Source organism: Eretmochelys imbricata, chromosome 3 (genome assembly GCF_965152235.1).
Source record: "Eretmochelys imbricata isolate rEreImb1 chromosome 3, rEreImb1.hap1, whole genome shotgun sequence".
Lineage (NCBI taxonomy): Eukaryota > Metazoa > Chordata > Testudines > Cheloniidae > Eretmochelys > Eretmochelys imbricata.
The window spans coordinates 141,413,145-141,432,090 of record NC_135574.1 but is presented as its reverse complement, the minus strand read 5'-3'; the positions used below and the strand labels follow the sequence as shown (position 1 = coordinate 141,432,090).

Sequence of the window (18,946 nt, the reverse complement as noted above, 5' to 3'; positions counted from 1 at the left end):
AAGGTAATGCTGCCCTCTTCATACCTTTCTGATCCAGAATGTTACAGAATTGTAAGACAGCTGAGACCAATTCTGATTTAACCATCTCGTGGACAATGCAAGAGTCCAACTGTTTTGTTGGACAGAGTGAAAGACATAATTGCAAAATTAAACATGAAAGTGAGCACATGTGCCCTGCAAATATTTTCTCTTATTTTGAATTTACAATCATTAATTTTCTTCTCCGATTTCTCTCCATTTATGTAGTGCAAGAGAGACATAGATTTTAAACTTCTCAACAGCAGTGTTCTTGTAGTACCTATGGCGTGTGTATTGGCTCAAAAGTGCTTCGCTAGCTCCTTATACCCAATTTCTTTCATGTAATCATTTTCCCCAGAGGGCTGTTTTTGAGATTATTTGAAATATTAGGAAATAAGTACAATTTATACTGCTGTAACAGCTTTCATCTGAGGGTACCAAAGCCTTTTGCAAAAATGGGTATTATTCTCCCCATTTTACAGGTGGAGAAATTGAAGCACAATTGGGTTAAAAGCACTTTTGGAAATGCCACTAACTGTGTTCGAGACACCTAAATATCTTTAAAAAATCTGGCTCTAAGTGACTTGCCTAAAGTTATGCAGTAAGTCACTGGCAGAGTTGTCTCCTCATGTCCAGTCCCTTACTGTCACCATTAAGCATTGTGCCTCCATATACCGCATTATGGAAGAGTGATGTGAAAATGTGACTGTTGGTACGGTTTACCGGCAGGAACGGGGATAACTGTGATTTACGCCCCCCCCCCCCCCCCAGTAACCTTTTCTGAGCAGAAAACTAATTCACTGGACTCGTGCTTATAATTTGAATATTGAATGAAGCTAGGCTCTTTCTGCTTGCAAAATATCTGTGCTCAGCTTATAGTTTTATTGAAGTCATTCAAAATCATTAGCCGAGTCATTTCTACACATAGTTTTGTGTGTCTGTAGACTGTTAGTGAGAAGTTCTTTGTGAGTAGCTGATATCTGAACTGTTTGGTTTGTATTTATAGGAAACACGAGACATGCTATTGCTTCTATTCCCTGCTCAGATGATCATAATTCTTAGAATCAGCTTTCTGGTCTGCAAACTCACTGCTTATGAATTCAAAATTCACCTTCCTTGATATGTTCTAATATTCCTTAACATTTTCATTATCCTTGAACATTCCAGTGAATAATCTCATTCATTAGAAAATTCATGGAAACCAAATACAGAGGAGACACAAACACAGGCCAACAGTGAATTCCATTATTCATTCCAGATGTTATTTGGGAGAAAATGTATTGATACACGGGCCCAACACTCTTTGTGCCAGTGTAATCTTTTATAACCCTTTGTTCATCATTATGGCATGTTCTTACATATTCAAAGTCAACTCTGTTTTTCTTATCAAGCGCTTTTGTTTCTTGCTTTTGTTTCTGTCAAAACAGGATGTTGACATGCTGGCAGGTGAAGAGAAAGCCTGGAAAGAAATCAAAGATGCTGTAACTAAAGTGGGAGACCCAAGGTCACAAGAAGGTATCCTTTCAGTGACAGTCAATGGCAAATTAATCTTCCTTGCTTTTACTAACAATCCATAGTGCCCACCTTGTAAGTTTTTGCACCCCGTTTGGGGTAGAAAACATTTTTTATTTAATCTTTCCTTTTTTCTTTTTTTTTTAACATACTCTGCATTCATTTGAATTGTAAACCAAATAATATTTTAATTGTACCAATGATTATGTCATTTTAGGGTTCTTAGCCTATAATCTCATCATGGCAGGGACTGTCTACCTCTTTGTACAGCACTTACATGGCCTTGATCCTAAGCAGAGCCTCTAGGCACTACCCTAATATAATCCATGAGTCATTATAACACTCAAAACAATTGTTAAGCCAAAACTTAATGAGACTGCCTTGTACTAATAAATCATGCTAAGGCATAATGGCAGCCTTGTAAGCGTTTAAAGACCATCAAAATGACCAAGAAACGTTGCATAGGAGAAACAAAGATTTTTGTAGCTAACGATAGGCATATTGGTCTGTATTCCTCCTTGCACTTACTCCATTTATTTCAGTGGAGTTACACCGGCCATGAATTTGGCTCATGAACTGTGGCAGGATGACTTGCTGTTTTCTGGCATCTTGGTACAGCTCTAGAACTACATAGGTCAGAATCTCTGAGCGCTCCATTTTGGCCTTGCAAAAAAAGTTGTTTGTTTAGAGATGTCCTAGGCTGGAAAAGAGCAGATCAGTTTTGTACCATTATTTTCCAGAGAAGCTGACCTCCATTTGCCAAAACATAGGATTTTCTTCTAATCAGAGAAACCAATTTATTAGCACAAAGAACGGTCACTAAGTTTTTGATCTAACACTGGGCACAGTTCTGGCACGTTTGCTCACATAGTACCTTGATTTCAGTGGGATTACTTATCTAATAAGGTACAACTCAGTGTAAATTAGAGTGGGTTCTTAGTCTTCCTTTGGCTTGAGGGAAATGGAAGACCGCATAGTCATTGTAAAAGCTGTCTCTGATTTTTCCATAGTTCACTATTCAGATGCCATTAGTGAATTCAAGCATAGAATAATGTGACTGTGTCTTTGGCCCTGATTTTTAGCCAGAATTGAATCAGATCTTTGATAGTGCAGGCATAATTTTAGACATACAATTTAATATGGATGCTAAATTGTTGGCTCATCTAGTTGCTTGTGTAATTAAAACTATTTAAATGCTTAAAAAGTGCAGCCAGCGTATACGTGTCTAAACGGGTGCAATTGCAGGTGAAATTAAATGTGCCTGAATTTAATTGTAAGAGGAAAATTGTACATGCAAAATAAAATTGTGGGCCATTTTAAAAATTTAGGCGATCAGTTCTGACCTTTTGCTGGGGTCATGAACCAAAATTATTCATTTGAGCTGACATGTTGGTATTTAAAAATGTAACTGAAATTGCCGTAGCAAAAGGTGTCAGGAATGCAGCCGATGAAGTGAGCTGTAGCTCAGGAAAGCTTATGCTCAAATAAATTTGTTAGTCTCTAAGGTGCCACAAGTACTCCTGTATCCGCAAAAAGAAAAGACTAACACGGCTGCTACTCTGAAAGAACCATCTTAGAAAAGCAATTACAGCTGTTGGATTTATGTGATTTTTCTCTTGGGGATGTGCCACCTGAAATGTTTCATCTCTCCTCTCATCAAGTCCCCGTGTTGCAGCAGTGTAAAATTTTGTCTTCTGCAATATCGGAAGACAGGGCTTGACAGATACCTTTGTCCATTCACCAATAGGTAGTAGGAAACTTTCCCTGCAGAGTGGGGCATTTACCCATCGATTTCTGCAAATGTTACACTTTCTTTTCAAACAAACAAGGGAGTTTTTAGAATTTAGGGTTGGGAAAGTTAGCACCTTCCAAATCTGCACAGAGAGAGCCTTAAACAACAAAGGTCCCTTATTCATGATTAAGCACCCAAACAGAGCAGTGAAGGCTGAGTACATGGCGATGGGGAAAAGGGAATCCTTCTCTATCCCAGATCATGGCACAATGGCTGTGACTTGAGCCTAAGTTACAACTGGAACAGCTAATTTCTCCATAGCATTCGAACTGCTGACTGCAGGTTTTCTAGCTTGTGATTATGTACCTTACCAGCCAGAATTTGGCCTCAAGAGGTTTGGAATATTACACTTTTCATATTAGATGCTACAGAATGTATGAAACAATATCTTGAGACATGAAAACATCTTGAGTGATGCTGAACATCAGCTAAGATGTTGAACTCTCTGGAGCGTCAATGCTTTATGCTTACTACAAACATTTTATCAAGTGAAAATAATCTTGCTTTCTCCTGTTCATCGATCCTTAATCAGCCATAAAGAATACAGTGATGTATGCCTGAGAGAGAAAGATTCAGGGTATGTCTTCACTAGCAACGTTAAAGCGCTCCTGCGGCAGCACGTTGACGTGGCTGTGTAGTCGCGGCACCAGCGCTGGGAGAGAGCTTTCCCGGCGCTGTAAAAAACCATCCCCACAAGGGGAGTAGCTCCCGGTGCTGGTGCACTGTCTACACTGCCACGTTACAGCACTGAAACTTGCAGCGCTCAGGGGGGTGTTTTTTCACCCCCCTGAGCGAGAAAGTTGCTGCGCTGTAAAGTGGCAGTGTAGACAAGGCCTAAGGTACATATCTGAAATGACTGTATATGGCCTTTAAAAGAGTTTTTATAAAGGAGTCTATAATTCTATGTTAAATTAATATCATTATTAATATTATACTAATCTTTTCTCAACAGGCGTAGTGTAAGAATTCTTGTCAAATTACTGTTTGCTATACCTGTTTTATAGTTACTCTGTTTAATTAACATTTCAATATAGTTCCTGAATTGTGTGTGAGAAATCAATATTCATAAACCACATCATTGTTGGCAAATAAAATAATGATAAATTTCTTCCCTAATAAAATGCTTTCCATCTAAGGGTCTCAAAACACATAACAAACAATTAATTTAACCTCTCAGTAACTGTGCCTTATAGGTGAGTATTATTGATCCTGATTCAGCAAAGCACTTAGGCATGTTGTTAAATTTAAGTACATGAGTGTTCCCATGGTCAGGTAAAACTCATTCCCTCACCCTGGGAGTACTCATGGCGTGCTTGAGTGCTTTGCTGGATTGGGGCCTGTGCTACTTTTCAGCATTGGCATGACTGTGGACCTATGACCCCCGTGACCTGATTTTAGGGGAGTTTGTTTTGCAAGATTAAACTATACGTTATGTGCTAAGCAATGCTAAAATGATTTAAATAGTAAAAATGGAAGCCATTAAAGCTGTTACGACAGTAAGGAAACATAAAATGTATACATATTAATATTTAAAGTAGGCTTTATGCAATAGGTTTGAGGCCTGTAGACCTGAAGGTTAGCATGAATGCTTGACATTCATAAGATTTAGAAATATATAGCTTTTGATAAGTAAACCAACAGAAGAACAAAAGGAAGTTTAAAACAGTAGATTTGGGGGATTATAAGTATATGTAATCAGGGAGCTAAGTGCACTGATGTATCAAGACCAATGGGAAGCGTATTGACTAAAGTATTTTGTGTAAGCAGCTCGAACCCTAATTATGGTTCCCTGGAATCCCACACATGGACAGGGCTTGAGTCTTGACCAAACATTGTCCCAGATATTCAGGGGTGTAAGGGAAAAGGTGTATAAAAATGGTGTTTGCTTGACCCTAGTTGAGCACATGGGGGTTGACAAGAAGATGCAAGCTGGACTGTCACCTCCCCTCATAATGTACTCCACTGACTACTTTCTTCTCTATTTGTTTTCAGAGGTCTCTAGGAGTTTGTGAATGTGATAACACTACGGCTCTTTATGTTGTATGTATCTTTTTCTGGAACTGCATTAATACTTTGGCTTATTTGGGTTTTAAATTAAGTCTTCAAGTCTATATTTATGTTACTCACCAACCTCACTTATTATAAAAGCTTTATGTCTCCACCTGAGTAAAGAACCTGTCATTAGTGACGTGCAATTTGCCCTCTGAATTAAGCAAAGGCTACATGAGGTTAAATAAATTGTGAAGCACTTTGAGATTCTTGGATGGAAAGTGCTATATAAGTGCACAGTATTATTATTTCATTTGCCAGGGCATATATTAGTATATATGACCTCAGTGGGATTGCTCACATGCTAAAGCTAAGAATATGCCTAAGTGCTTTACTGGATCAAGGCCATAGTATCCATTTTACAGATGAGAAAGCTGAAAACTAGGTCTGATTCTCTTTTTGCTTTTACATGGGCTTTACGCTAGTGTAAGTCCATTAACTCTCAAGGAGTTATTTGTGATTTACACCAGTGTAAGTGAAAGGAGAATAGGTTAAGTAACTTTAATACATGGTGAAGATCAGAGTGGTTTGCAATAGTGAATGCCTCATTCATTTGAATGTGAACCCCAATTCACTTTTCTTCTCTCCCCAGCATACAAAAGAACCTGCTTGTATTGGAGATTAAAATATTCTTTCTCACCAAGATCCTTAAACCTAAGCAACAATCAGACAGTGGAACTGCAATGTTTTCTCTGTTATCCATGAAACCTGCAGTGCTGCTTCTCTGACACAGCCAATTAGATCACTGACAAAACCTTGCTCTCCAGAACTGTTTCAAATAAAACGAAAATTAGGTATCTGCAGGCTTGGTTTTAATTTCACAAGGACACTGAAGAAATCACTGAAACTAGGAAAGGTGTTTAAGAAAATAATAATGTTTCAAAAAGCCAAAGAATAATGGTAGCTGGGTTTTGCTTCAGCTATGTATTAAAATAATAATATATCCTCTCATCTTGTCACCTTTCCTTTACTCCTTACCACTCAAAATGCAGCCTTCGTTAGAAGATGGTTTGTTTACTGTAAACAAAATTTAGTTACCTGAGGTACCACTTATGTTTTTTTAAGTATGTTTTCAAGAGTTGAAACAGAGCCTGGAATAATGGGATCTCTTTTATCTTATGCCCCATGGCTCTTATTCCTTGCTAACAACATTGAAACTTGTATTTTTTGTTTGATGAAGAAGATGAATCCTTAACTAAGGTTAATAACAGAGTGGGAGCAGGTTCTGGCAATGTGCCAGGCTCTTCTAAATAACAATGCAGATAGTCTTCCAGACACAAACATCTATCTGCTGAAACTGCTTGACTGCGCCATGGATGCCTGTATTAATCTCAGACGTTGGGGGGAAGCCTTGCTTTATGGCAAAAGGACGCTAAAACCATACAGGTAAGAGCTGTGATGACTGTGGTTTATTCAAGTGTCCTACAGGGATGGTCTGTTTATTAAAGTTAGAATTTTTCCCCCCTGGAGACCATTCAATTAAGGCTTATCACTGTTATTCCTGAAAGTGCTTTGGTGCACACCTTCAACCGCAATTTCCCAGTGTGCTTTCTGGATTAGCATATGAAATAAAATATCCATTCTGCTTGGATAGTCAATAGAGCAGGATGTGAAATATTAATGGAAACCACAATAGCAGCTCTGATTATCCACAGTAGCCGTTGTCAACATCTGATCTTTTTATAAGCACATCACACCCATCATTCCATCACCAAAAAATCACTTGTTGGTAGAGACTATCACTGTGGGAGCTCCTGTGTTTGAAATTGAGGGTGGGAGTGTGTATGTGGGGCAGTCAGGTACAGTGTGTAGAGTTCACAGACCGTGATAGAATTAATGTAAATGAATTAGTATGAAGTGTGAAGAAAATAGTAATGAATAGCCCAATGTTTAAGAACATAAGAATGGCCATACTGGGTCAGACCAAGGGTCCATCCAGCCCAGTATCAAGTCTACTGACAGTGGCCAATGCCAGGTGCCCCAGAGGAAGTGAACCTAACAGGTAATGATCTAGTGATCTCTCTCCTGCCATCCATCTCAACCCTCTGACAAACAGAGGCTAGGGACACCATTCCTTACCCATCCTGGTTAATAGCCATTAGTGGACTTAACCCCCATGAATTTATCCAGTTCTCTTTTAAACCCTGTTATAGTCCTACCTGTCACAATCTCCTCAGGCAAGGAGTTTCACAGGTTGACTGTGCGCTGAGTGAAGAAGAACTTCCTTTTATTTGTTTTAAACCTGCTACCCATTAATTTCATTTGGTGGCTCCTAGTTCTTATATTATGGGAACAAGTAAATAACTTTTCCTTATTCACTTTCTCCACACCACTCATGGTTTTATATACCTCTATCAAATCCCCCCTTAGTCTCCTCTTTTCCAAGCTGAAAAGTCCTAGCCTCTTTAATCTCTCCTCATATGGGACCCGTTCCAAACCCCTAATCATTTATTTATTGATGTTTATTTAATTAACATCAAGAGGCTGAGGTGGTGAAGGAACGTGCCTCCCTGGTTGCCAGTGCTGGTTCTTGTGCTAAATGCAGGGGGAGATTCTGAGGGCATTAGCCCTGTAGGTTATGGGTACCTTGCGACTCTGGCAGCAGCTCTGGCTGTCACGCCCATCCGAGCCTCTGGGTCTGAGTTCAGGAGGCTAGCCTGAGTCTCTGCTGCAGCTGCAATATCCACCCAGCTGTTTTTTGTGCACTAGCTCCACCCCCACTAGTGCAGACACTACACCGTCTGTCTACCCAGTCTGGGAGGCTCACTCCCAGCTGCAGTGCAGACATACACTCATAAGCCAACGGAAGGTGCTATGGATGATCCTGCTTTCTGTGGGTAGGGTTTGGGATTCATTGGGTCCCAGCACTGTCAAACAGCTCTTGGCAATCTGGTGGAGGAGAGATGGGGAAGGAGGTAGCATGGCTGGCATTGGCCTGTGGCTCCCCTGCTGATGCCAGGTCTTTTGATTCTGAATGTGTGGAGAGTTCACAAGTAAGTGAAGTGCCTGATAGACACGACACCGTCTGTGCTGGCCCTGTGCGTGGCGTAATGCGTTATAGCTGTGTAAACTGAAAATGCAGTTTTTCATTACAGTATCTATTTCTTCTCTTAGTCCTGCCTCATCATGTGATATTGCAGCACACAAAGAGGCTCCGCGACTGCAGTGAAATGCAGGGGGCATGGAAATGCAAAACAATGCATACTGCTGTGAACATGAACATCTCACACCCAGCACATCTTTGATTTTGGTAGGCTGCTGACAGTGTTCGGCATTGTGCTTGGGAACCTGTCCAGTAGCATACTACCTCTGAATAGCTGAGGCTTTGTCTACACTACGCACCTTTTAGCGACACAGCTGTGCCTCTGCAGCTGTGCTGCTCAAAGGCCCACAGTATAGCTGCTGTTTGTCAGCAAGAGAGACCTCTCCTGCCGACAAACAAACTTCCACCTCCCTTGTGTGGCAGCAGCTTTACGGGCGGCAGAGTGCTCCTGCCAACAAAGCGCTGTTCACACCCGTGCTCTTTGTCAGCAAAACTTTTGTCATTCGGGGGGAGCGGGGGACTAACACCCCTGAATGACAAAAGTTTTGCTGATGAAGTTCCAGTGTAGACAAAGCCTTAGACAGGGACTTGAGGTGCATCACAGCTCCATATTGTAAAAAGCGCTTCCACCATATTATAAGAAGCAAAAGGTTTGCATAAGTTGTGGGTGGCAAGAGTGGCAGAAACCATACGTCTATAGTGGCCATGACTTGTTATAACGAGAGGGCGTGTGTGCTTTGAAACACCCAAACTCCTTAAGGGTGAAAATCATCCCTGTTCAATAGGCCAGCACAAACCACATGACCACACAAGTCCCACTTCACCTTTCAAAATAGGGCTTAAGTGGAACTTCAGTAAGGCATAGACATTGTATCAGCTCTCTGTGCAGAGGCAAATTTTACCCCAACTGAATGCAATGCCCATTTGAATGTTCACTTAAAAAATCCTCCCTTGTCTTTTCCCCCTGAACCTATTAACAATGACTGTCAGGCCAGCCATACTAAGTGGGTTTCTCCATGTATTTCACAGCATAAAGATTACAGTAAGACAGACTGCAATTTCATTGGGTCTTTTCATAAATCTTCCCCTGTTTGTTTTCTGGGATATGCTCTTGTATTCAAACCACTTAATACGGTAGGGTTGTTTCTTTCCCCACCCTGTACATTCAGCTAAAGTGTCTTTTGTGAAATGTTACATGCATGAGAAATTTGACCTCTTTTGTACCTCAAGGAAGTTGCCCTTAGTCTTTCTAGATCTGAAAGCATTTTCTGAAGAGAGACATTTTCAGTTTTACTTTATTTCTTTTTACCTTCAGACATCACGACAAGCTTTAACACACCTGACAAAAAATCCTCAGTTTCTCATTACAACAAATTGCGCCCAACGCAGTAGGAGAGAAAATCCTAGGAAATCTTCTGGGATACATTGACTTTCTCCTGTTGAATCAATCTACTGCTTGGCTGCTCTTGCAGTTCCATTACAGCTATTTATTTTCCTTTTTCAGCTCTGGAAAAAATATTCATACCATTCTCCACAGGGATCACTGAAACACTCAAGCAGTCCGTATATATGGGCAATGATTGCTACAATGGTGAAAGGCTCTAAAAAATTGGTCAAAAACAATTTTAATTTTAAGAAATGTGTTTATTGTGTGTCCCCCATAATTTAACTAGCAGGATTAATATTCGCTGCTGCATGCTCTATGCTGTTTTTAATATATATTTTCACTACAATAGTTACTTAATTTTCAGCATCATCCAGTTTATGTTACTGGCACAGACAGTTGGCTAACTTGCATGAAAAACGATTTATCAAACTTATATATTCAAGAGCTACCTTCAAGTTGTAAGGAATTGTAATAGTTTATGAAAAATAGTGTCTGGGTGCTGCTGAATATTTCTAGATCTTTGAAAAGAGAGAGGAGAGCTGACAGCTGTCAAAATGAAAAGCTACTGATTCGTTTGCCCTAAACCATAATTGTCCATAATTTGTTGAAACCGACAACATATACTTTCACTGAATAGTCTAAACCAAACAATTTTACACAGCTTTTCTTGTAAATTCCAGAGTAACAATTTGTCTGTCCAAGAACCTTAACAAAAGTTAACAGATACTTACTTAAATGAAAACCACCCCATATCATGGTCAGCACTCAACAGCTTGCAAAAATAAACTTCCTTACAAAAATCCTCATGAGCCTAACCACAAAAATAACAGAATATCAACAAGAAGTGCTAGTCAGGTTTGTCATGTCTCACTTAACACATTCACTCTCAGTTTTCACTCCTACTCATAAAGAGCCTGAGCTGAGGTACTTACTCAGGCAAACTCGTACTAAATAAAATAGGATTTGGCCCATAACTACAATCAAATCACATATGCTCAGTTCTGTCTACCTCAAGCATCCAGTCGTTAACTCCAGACAAATACTGGAAGTATGCATCTAATATAAGCAGTGCCTGTAAGGACCTGGTATAAAAATCTGCTACACGACATTGGCTATAGCTAAATGGGGAAATTTGGTCACGTCATGGACATATTGGACTTAAGGTGCAAGATACGCAGAGTAAAATCTTGTTTCCCCCTCTTAGTCTGGAGAGGGCTGCAGCTGCAATGGAATTGGTGATGTTCTGTTGCAGAGGCCCTGGTTCAGCAAAGCACTTATGCCCATACTTATGTTCATCCCTATTCGTCACAGTCAGCACTTAATCATGTGCTTAACTTTAAGGACACATTCCCTGCAGATGGACCTGCTGCTATCTTGGTCCCCTATGCAGCAGCATTAGGGGTTATTGCAGACTAAGGGCTGTACAGTCTCAGGGTTGAGGGGAGGAAATACCTTTTGTCCCAAGGCCAGTGATTCAGTCTTTGTGGGGAATGAGGAGAGAGGATTTCAATTTGATTTCAAGTCTGTCTAAAGAGAGCTGTTACTTCAAAGCTGGACTGGAGAATATTGCATTAAATTGGCACTGAGTCTATGCACACGAACAAGAGACACACAAACAAGAGAGCATAGAGCAGAGCACAGCAGGACTCCGAATATTTTCTGAACAGATTGTTGAATTTTCATGAAGTATTAATGAAATGTAGAGCAGGTACTTCTCATTTAGAATTCTCATCTAGCAAGTCTGCCAGATCCTGGTCTTTAAATATCTCAACTAAATCAGCAGACAGATGAATAAATTTGTGATTGCTAGTTTCTTCTCCACAAACCATCTTGATGTAAAAAGCTGAGTAGAAGTGAGTAGCTGTGGAACATACTGTTCTAGAAATAGTCACTCAGTTTATTTTTTCTTTTAAAGCCTCCAAGAAGGCTCTATGGTAAAAATGTCATTTTTTTATTTGATTGATTTTTCTCTTCATTTAATGTGTCGTACAAATAAGCCCTGCACTTTGATGTGTGTGTCTTTTGTAATAAGTGTTTGATAGATGCGGTGGCTAAAGACAGTTAAAATAAAACTGTGTTTCTATTGATGTACTCTACAAGATTTGTAGCTGAGAGGCAAAGATTCCCCAGTATAACATGGCATTAAGAGGTGCACTGCCTGTACTTTCTACTAGAAGTCAATCCTCCAAGAATACTGCAATGAAGCAAACTGTTGTGATACATAGCACCACTAGGGGATGCTGGTGCTTAAGGGTTTAAGTCTAGCAGCCAATGGGCATCTCATGAATGTGGGAGGTTCCAAAGAGAGTTGTGATTGACTGGAGAATATGTGAACATATTGATAGTTCAGTGAACAAAGTTCAGTGGTATTGTCTTGATCTTATAACCTCTGGAGTAAACATAACATACCTCTCTGTTCACCCTAGATTAGAACAAATAATTGTGGAAGTAAAAAATAAAGACTGTAAGAGACAAAGAAAGGGAGAGTGATATGCAGCTTTCCTCTCTTATTTATGGTTTGTACAGCATGGCAGCATATGTGTATATCTGATAGTTAGAGCCAAATGCTCATTGGAAGAAGAGAAACTGATAACTACAACAAAAAATTAATGAATGAAAAACTGCCTAAAATAATACAGTCTGTGAGAAAAGGCATGCACGGCGGTATGCTTTCATTCCATCAAAAAATTCAGAAAACACAATCATTGAGACATGCATATGGTAAATTCCTTCGTGATGTAACTGATCACTTTGGGGCTGGAGTTAATAAATGTGTAAAAATAGATCCACCGTAAAGGGTATTTGTGAATGAAGTCATGACTGGAACTTGAACTGAGACTCAGGAATGATTTCGTTGGATTGATAAAAGATAAAAGAGCAATTAAGTTACATGGCTGTATAAAAGGAATAGGGACAACTTTTTCAGGCAGGGGCTGCATCTACCTACGTGAATGTGCAGCGCCCTGAGTACTGATCCTGATTAGAGCATTTGAGCAGTTGCCATAAACACAATGAAGCAGAGTAGGTGAGGCTGAAAGGTAAGAAAAGAGAGGGCCTGAATGGCTGAGAACTGGTAGAACGGTGCAGAGCTTTCAGGATGTAAGGCACCAGAACAAACTCACCCCAGGTTACTGGTGACCAAAAGTTACCAATCTGATGCCTTTTTAGTGGCTTATATGAAGTAAGTTGATAGTCACTGCCTAACTCAGTGGTTCCCAAACTTGTTCCGCCGCTTGTGCAGGGAAAGCCCCTGGCAGGCCGGGCCGGTTTATTTACCTGCCGTGTCTGCAGGTTCGGCCGATTGCGGCTCCCTCTGGCCGCGGTTCGCTGCTCCAGACCAATGGGAGCTGCTGGAAGCGGCGCGGGCCGAGGGACACACCGGCCGCCACTTCCAGCAGCTCCCATTGGCCTGGAGCAACAAACCGCGGCCACTGGGAGCTGCGATCGGCCAAACCTGCAGACGCGGCAGGTAAACAAACTGGCCCGGCCCGCCAGGGGCTTTCTCTGCAGAAGCAGCAGAACAAGTTTGGGAACCACTGACCTAACTCTCTATGTCCTAACCACATGTCCTCCTAGGAAACAGGTTTTCTGGCTCATTGTTTACTTTCTGTATGTCTCTGTCTAGCACTTTAGACATTAGACTCTTCCTATTCTTCCCCGATTTCAGGTGAGACATGTATCAGGAACTGTTTGAATCCTGATTCTGTTACTGGTGGATAGTAATTTGTAGTCCAGTTCTAAATAACTCATTTTTTGAATGGAACTTTTTCTTAACTAGATCACAGAGGCTTGCAGAGACTCATCTTTCTCTGGCACAACCACAGGTGTACACTTTTCTCCACCTCCAGTGTAATGCTTGCATAGGATTTCAGGCGCTAATTATGGGAAGAATTTGGGCTGTATGTCATTTAGAGTTTCAAAATGTCTTTAGATGCTTTCCTTTGATTGCATTGTAGGACCTCTTTCAGGTAGGCCGTTTAGGACTTCAGGACTTCTTCAGAATAGGGATCGTAATCCCAATCTATCTTCTTCCTTTTAAGAGCTGCAGTGTTTTCTTTTGTTGCAGTTAAGAAGGATGAGTTGGAGGTCTCTGTATTGTAATTAGAGCCGTCATCTGTTGTACTGGAAATGTTAATCAAATGGTACTGATTGGAGCTCTTTGCATCAACCTACTTGTATGCAGACAGCCATAAAAGGAGACAAAATGCCCAGAATGTAAATGATGATAAAGTACTATAACTGTGCACAATAGATAGCCAACAAATTCTCTGGTCCGATAAATCAATCTAGAAAGACATGAGCAGATATAATGTACACTGCAGAACATATACGGAGTGACTATTGAACCTACAGCAGGAATGGTTTGCGGAATAGATGGGTTTGTAGGAGTTTTGCTAAGGAGAATGAGAGAGTTCATGGCAGGCAGTGTTCTTTCTAAGCACAAGGGTTGGGATACAAGGTGATCTAAAGACAGGATTCAGAGGTAGGAGGAAGGGAGCAGTCAGGATGATGAAATGGTGAGCAGGGAGCAGGAGAAATGTAGGAGATTAAGGCAATGGTGCACTTGTGGATTACTTTGAAAATGAGGAGAACTTTGAACTTTGTGTGAAAGAAGCCGCTGAAGAGATAGAAGGAGAGATGGAGGGGACACTGTCAAGGCTGTAGAAAATAAGATGAATTTAGCAGCACCATTTCTGGTGGGTTGAAGAGAGAGAGAGACAAAGGAGAAGTCAGACTATGGAGTAAGCAGTTACCATAGACAAGTATTAAGGTAGGAGAAAGTGCAGTAGGCAGAGAGTTAGGGGGAGGACAATTGTGGTCAGACAGTGTCTAGTTTTCCTTTGAAGAAGTTGACAAAATCTTGGATAGAGGAGATGAAGAATGGGGAGCTGGCAGTAGTTCCAAGAAGGCAGTCAGAAGTAATGAAGACTTTCTGGAGGAGTGGAAGCTGATGAGAGGGGGAAGTTGTAGTAGTTTAGCAAGAGAAAGTATAAAGTTGAGGCAGGAAAGAACAAACTTGTGTGGGTTGGGGGAGTAGAATTTCTCCAGTGATGCTAAGTGGAGTGCAGGTAAAGTTGCCGGGAAGAGAGACAGAATTGGAAGGAGGTGGGGGGTCATGGAGCAGCAGGAATGACGAGCAAAATGAAAATATCAGAAAAGGAGGGGAGAGAAAAAGACTCCTGGTCTAGAGAAAAATTCTTTCATCTCCCCTTCCCCCCTCTCCACTCTGACCCTGCAAAAAAAAAAAAAAGAAAGAAAACAAAATACTGTCACAACTGCAACACTTGCCTAAGAGGAAAATCATCTTTCTCCAGCTGTTTAATGCACTCTTGGAAGACATGGTCGACAAGCTGCCAAAAGTGAAGATAAAGTTGTAGGATCAAAGAATGCTTATTACAATCCCATCATGAATACATTTCCATATTAATTCCAGTACTTTACCAAGAACGATGCACTCTGAAAACTTAATATACGTATAAGGCTGGTCAGCATTTCAGAAGTCTCTAGGTAACTGATGAAAGTGACAGCCAACAAGTAGGAGCATGATAGACAGTTCTTTCCTTTCAATCTGTTCTCAACCAAATTAAAAAAGAAAAAGAAAAAAGAAAAGAAAAGAAAATCTCTTAGTGCAGAAGCATGCTTGGCAGACTTTGAAAAGTGGAATTATATCTTAGACCACTATGAAACAAAAGGCTCAACACACACATTCATGAAAAGGAAAACCATTTAGGAGATTAATTTTATAGTTACCAAGGGAATTCGCAACATTTACCACAAATTTTTTTAGATCATTCCCTTTCAGGTAATGGCACGATATGTTTTTGTAAGATTTTGCTCTAAATCATGCCAGATCCTACTCATTAACTGCGGTACGTTGCCGCGTACAAGACGGCCCATCACATATGCCTTGTACCCTATGAAATATGGTGCAGTTTCCCAGGAGATCTTATAAAAGGTCGTGAAGCTTGTGACCACGGGAATGTATGACATGTTAGTTGCTAGCTTTCAGGAATAGTTACAGATAAGTTATCTTAGATCACTTGTCTTACCATTGTACAGTAGTTGTCTAGTAGGCCTTGCATGTTTCAAAGGATTTCAAAATGTAAAGCCACGTTGAGTAAAGTTACTTCTCCTCATTTAGCATGTCAGAATTTTCCGATGAAAAGCACGTGACGTACTTGAGGTGAGATAACATCCTGCATACTTCCCCTTACCTTTATCTATTGCTGTCTGTCTGCACACTGTTGATCTGTGTATTGTCTTGTTGGCATGTTTGCAGCACAGGTGAGCACTACCAATGCTGGAATTTATCAAGAGGTGCGCATTAGCTAGCAAGTTGTGCAAGGCTGCGTTCTGTGTCGACAAAGAGAGACCAGCTTTTCTTTCCTTGTGGAGTAAGGCATAGACAAGATTATGAACTAAATGGAAGTATGTTGTTTCCTAGACAAATGGAGATTTTCAAAATATTATGGACTCAGTAGTGCCCTCAAATCCCTGCCCCACACTGGGGACAATGCACAGCCCAACAGCCAGCTCCAGTTTCATGGTGGAGTTACGCCTCCTGGTACTTTGAGGAGGAAAGGAGAGGGCACCTGTTGCATCTTCTTGAGCAGTGTATGCTTCACACTGCACGCACTTGGCTCTATGAGCTGGTGCAAAGGGTACCACTCATTGCATCCTTTGGTCCCTCACATACCTTAAAAGAGGCCAAAACACAATTTGACCCTAATACTTATCACCATCCAGTATCAGTTTGTTCCATTTATCTCTGGATGGATTGAATGGCCTAATTCTTGGCAGTATTAAAATGAAGTGTACGGTCTGTATTAACTGAGTGGGAAAAAGGTATTTTCTACCAGTTAGTTTGTAATGTCCCCACTTCACTGTTAGAATCAATGGTTGCAACTCCACTGAAGTCAGTGTCCTTTTGTGGTGAAATCCTGGTGCACTGAAGTCAGTGACAAAATTCTCATTGATTTCAGTGGGGTCAGGACTTCACCATTGGTGAATATGTCTCAGTATGTAGTCAGGGCTGGTTTTGGAGCAGAGTGCACTGTTTCTGATGTGTCTGGTCAGATTCTTTGGGGCTAGAATTTGCTTCACTTTTTAGAAGGAGATTTGTATGGCAAGTGAAGCGGAGTATATAGAGGAACAGTGGCATATAAATGTAGTTCATTTCACACATGAAAGACAGTTGATTATGGTGGCAAAAAAAATATGCCAAAGGACAAAAAAAAATTGGTTAATAACTTTCCTAGGTTTTGATCACATTAAAAGTGATGTGAAATAAGAGGAAAATGTCACAGAAAATGATTTATTGCTTGCTCAAGTTCACTTTTTCTAAAATAATATTTCACAAGCTGAGTGTGCTTTAGTTAAATAAATACTTCAAATTAATAAAAAAGGCCAGCTTCTCAGGTGGTGCAAATTGATTTCAATGGAGCAATGCCCTTTTACATCAGATGAGGATCTAGTTGAAAAATTTTCAGTGGAACAGCATGTCTCAATGGGCATGAATTCAAGTATTCATGCGGCACACAATAACCATATGCAGCAGGCTTCTGTTGTTGTTGCCTTTCCACTCAATAAGTGATCCCCATCAGGGCAGATTGCTCAGGGCAATGGCTTTATCTGTCTCCCAATAATTCACCCAATCATTGTATTAGTACACACTCAATTGAGGTCCCGTTATATTGGGTTGTTTAGAACAAAGTAGATGCTGCCAAACAAACTGAATTTCAGTATACAGAGCAGACAGTTCATGTGGTGACTTCTGAACGTTCCTCACCTTGACATTCCTGGCTTCAGTAGCTACCCTTTGGTAAATTTTCACTTCGCTTTGTTTACTCAAGGTTTACAAAAGCTATTTGCTTTCCAGGGTCCTTGGCGGCACTGGTGACAGCAATGGCTTATATAGAGATACCTTAGTCTGTATCTGAAACAAAGTTACAGCATTGTATTCAGTACAATAACATTATCCCAACTTGTGATTAAGTGCTTATTGAGTTCCATTTCCTTATAAGAACTTGTGTAAGAACCCAAGAATGTATGCCACAAGTGAACTAAGCATTAATCTGTCAGCAGCTCAAGTGTGTTTGGGATAGTGCAATGGAAATATGCAATATAGTGACACATTGTTTGTTCGCTGGGAAGCATTTAAGAGCAGATGGAACCCGTAAAATAGACTGATTCATCAAAGTGCATAGCCTGTATCAGCTTCATTAGATGCCTCTTTGTTTTAACCTATATAAACAAAGGACAGAGATTTTGGGATCCTCAGTAAAATATCAGAAGCTCTGCTTTTGGGAAAAAAAGCATTAATAATATACAAGACTTTATTGGGAGAAGGTATTTTAAAAGACATCCATCTTGGTCCTGACATTAAAAGTTGAGGGGAAACTACAGTACCTTTATGGAAATGTCTTAAAGAATTGAATGTCGGTGCAGGATGTGATTTTTCAAAGCAACCAAATGGAATTTGGTGCCCGGATCTCAGTAGAGTTTCAAAGGGAATTGGGCACCTAACTCCATTAAGCTCTTTTAAAATCCTACCCTAAACAAATAGGGTTCTGTAGCAATGTGGTGGGGTTCTGTAGAAATCACTCAACACACCAATTAAATTTAAGGCTGACCATTCTACAGGGTTTTTTTTTTTTTAACTATATTGTAGAATTCTATAGAAAGTGGATCTAATTATGTGTTGAATCGATAGGGCTTCTCCAAAGGGGTGTATCTGAAAAGGAGAGACCTGGGCATTTCATCCTGAATGCAGACGATCTGTGTTCCACCATTTACAAATTTGTGATGCACAGTAAACAATGTGATGCACTCAGACAGACCCCTATGACAACAGAGCTCCGATGACAACTTCATCACTTGCAGGGTCCTAGCGGCCTCAAGCTGTTAATTGAAGGTGCAACTACATCTCTGCTTTTTTTTTTTAAACTGAATTGAATTAGTTCAGTAATTTAATGGAAGAAAAAAATCAAATTCGGAGAAGACTGGTTTTGTAACCTGACAACAAAGGTCAAAATGTTCCATTTTGGAGACCGAGAGGTTGTGGATTTTTAGTATGTCTTGCGTTCCATGTAGTACAGCATATACTTGATTTCAAAAGATTTGCAGGGGGCTTGTGTAAGAAATA

The 18,946-nt window shown here is 40.4% G+C and overlaps 1 protein-coding gene across 3 annotated transcripts in view; it reads left to right on the top strand.

Moving 5' to 3' along the window:
* SMYD3 (SET and MYND domain containing 3) overlaps positions 1-18,946 on the top strand; it is a 657,545-nt gene that overhangs the window by 590,534 nt on the left and 48,065 nt on the right. For 2 of the 3 annotated variants that reach the window (XM_077811878.1, XM_077811880.1), the window contains 2 exons: positions 1,446-1,533; positions 6,583-6,757. In XM_077811878.1, coding sequence (XP_077668004.1) covers positions 1,446-1,533; positions 6,583-6,757 — 263 coding nt within the window. Of the gene's footprint in view, positions 1-1,445; positions 1,534-6,582; positions 6,758-15,951; positions 15,986-18,946 lie in introns of all 3 variants that reach the window. The other variant, XM_077811879.1, reaches the window with a different exon arrangement.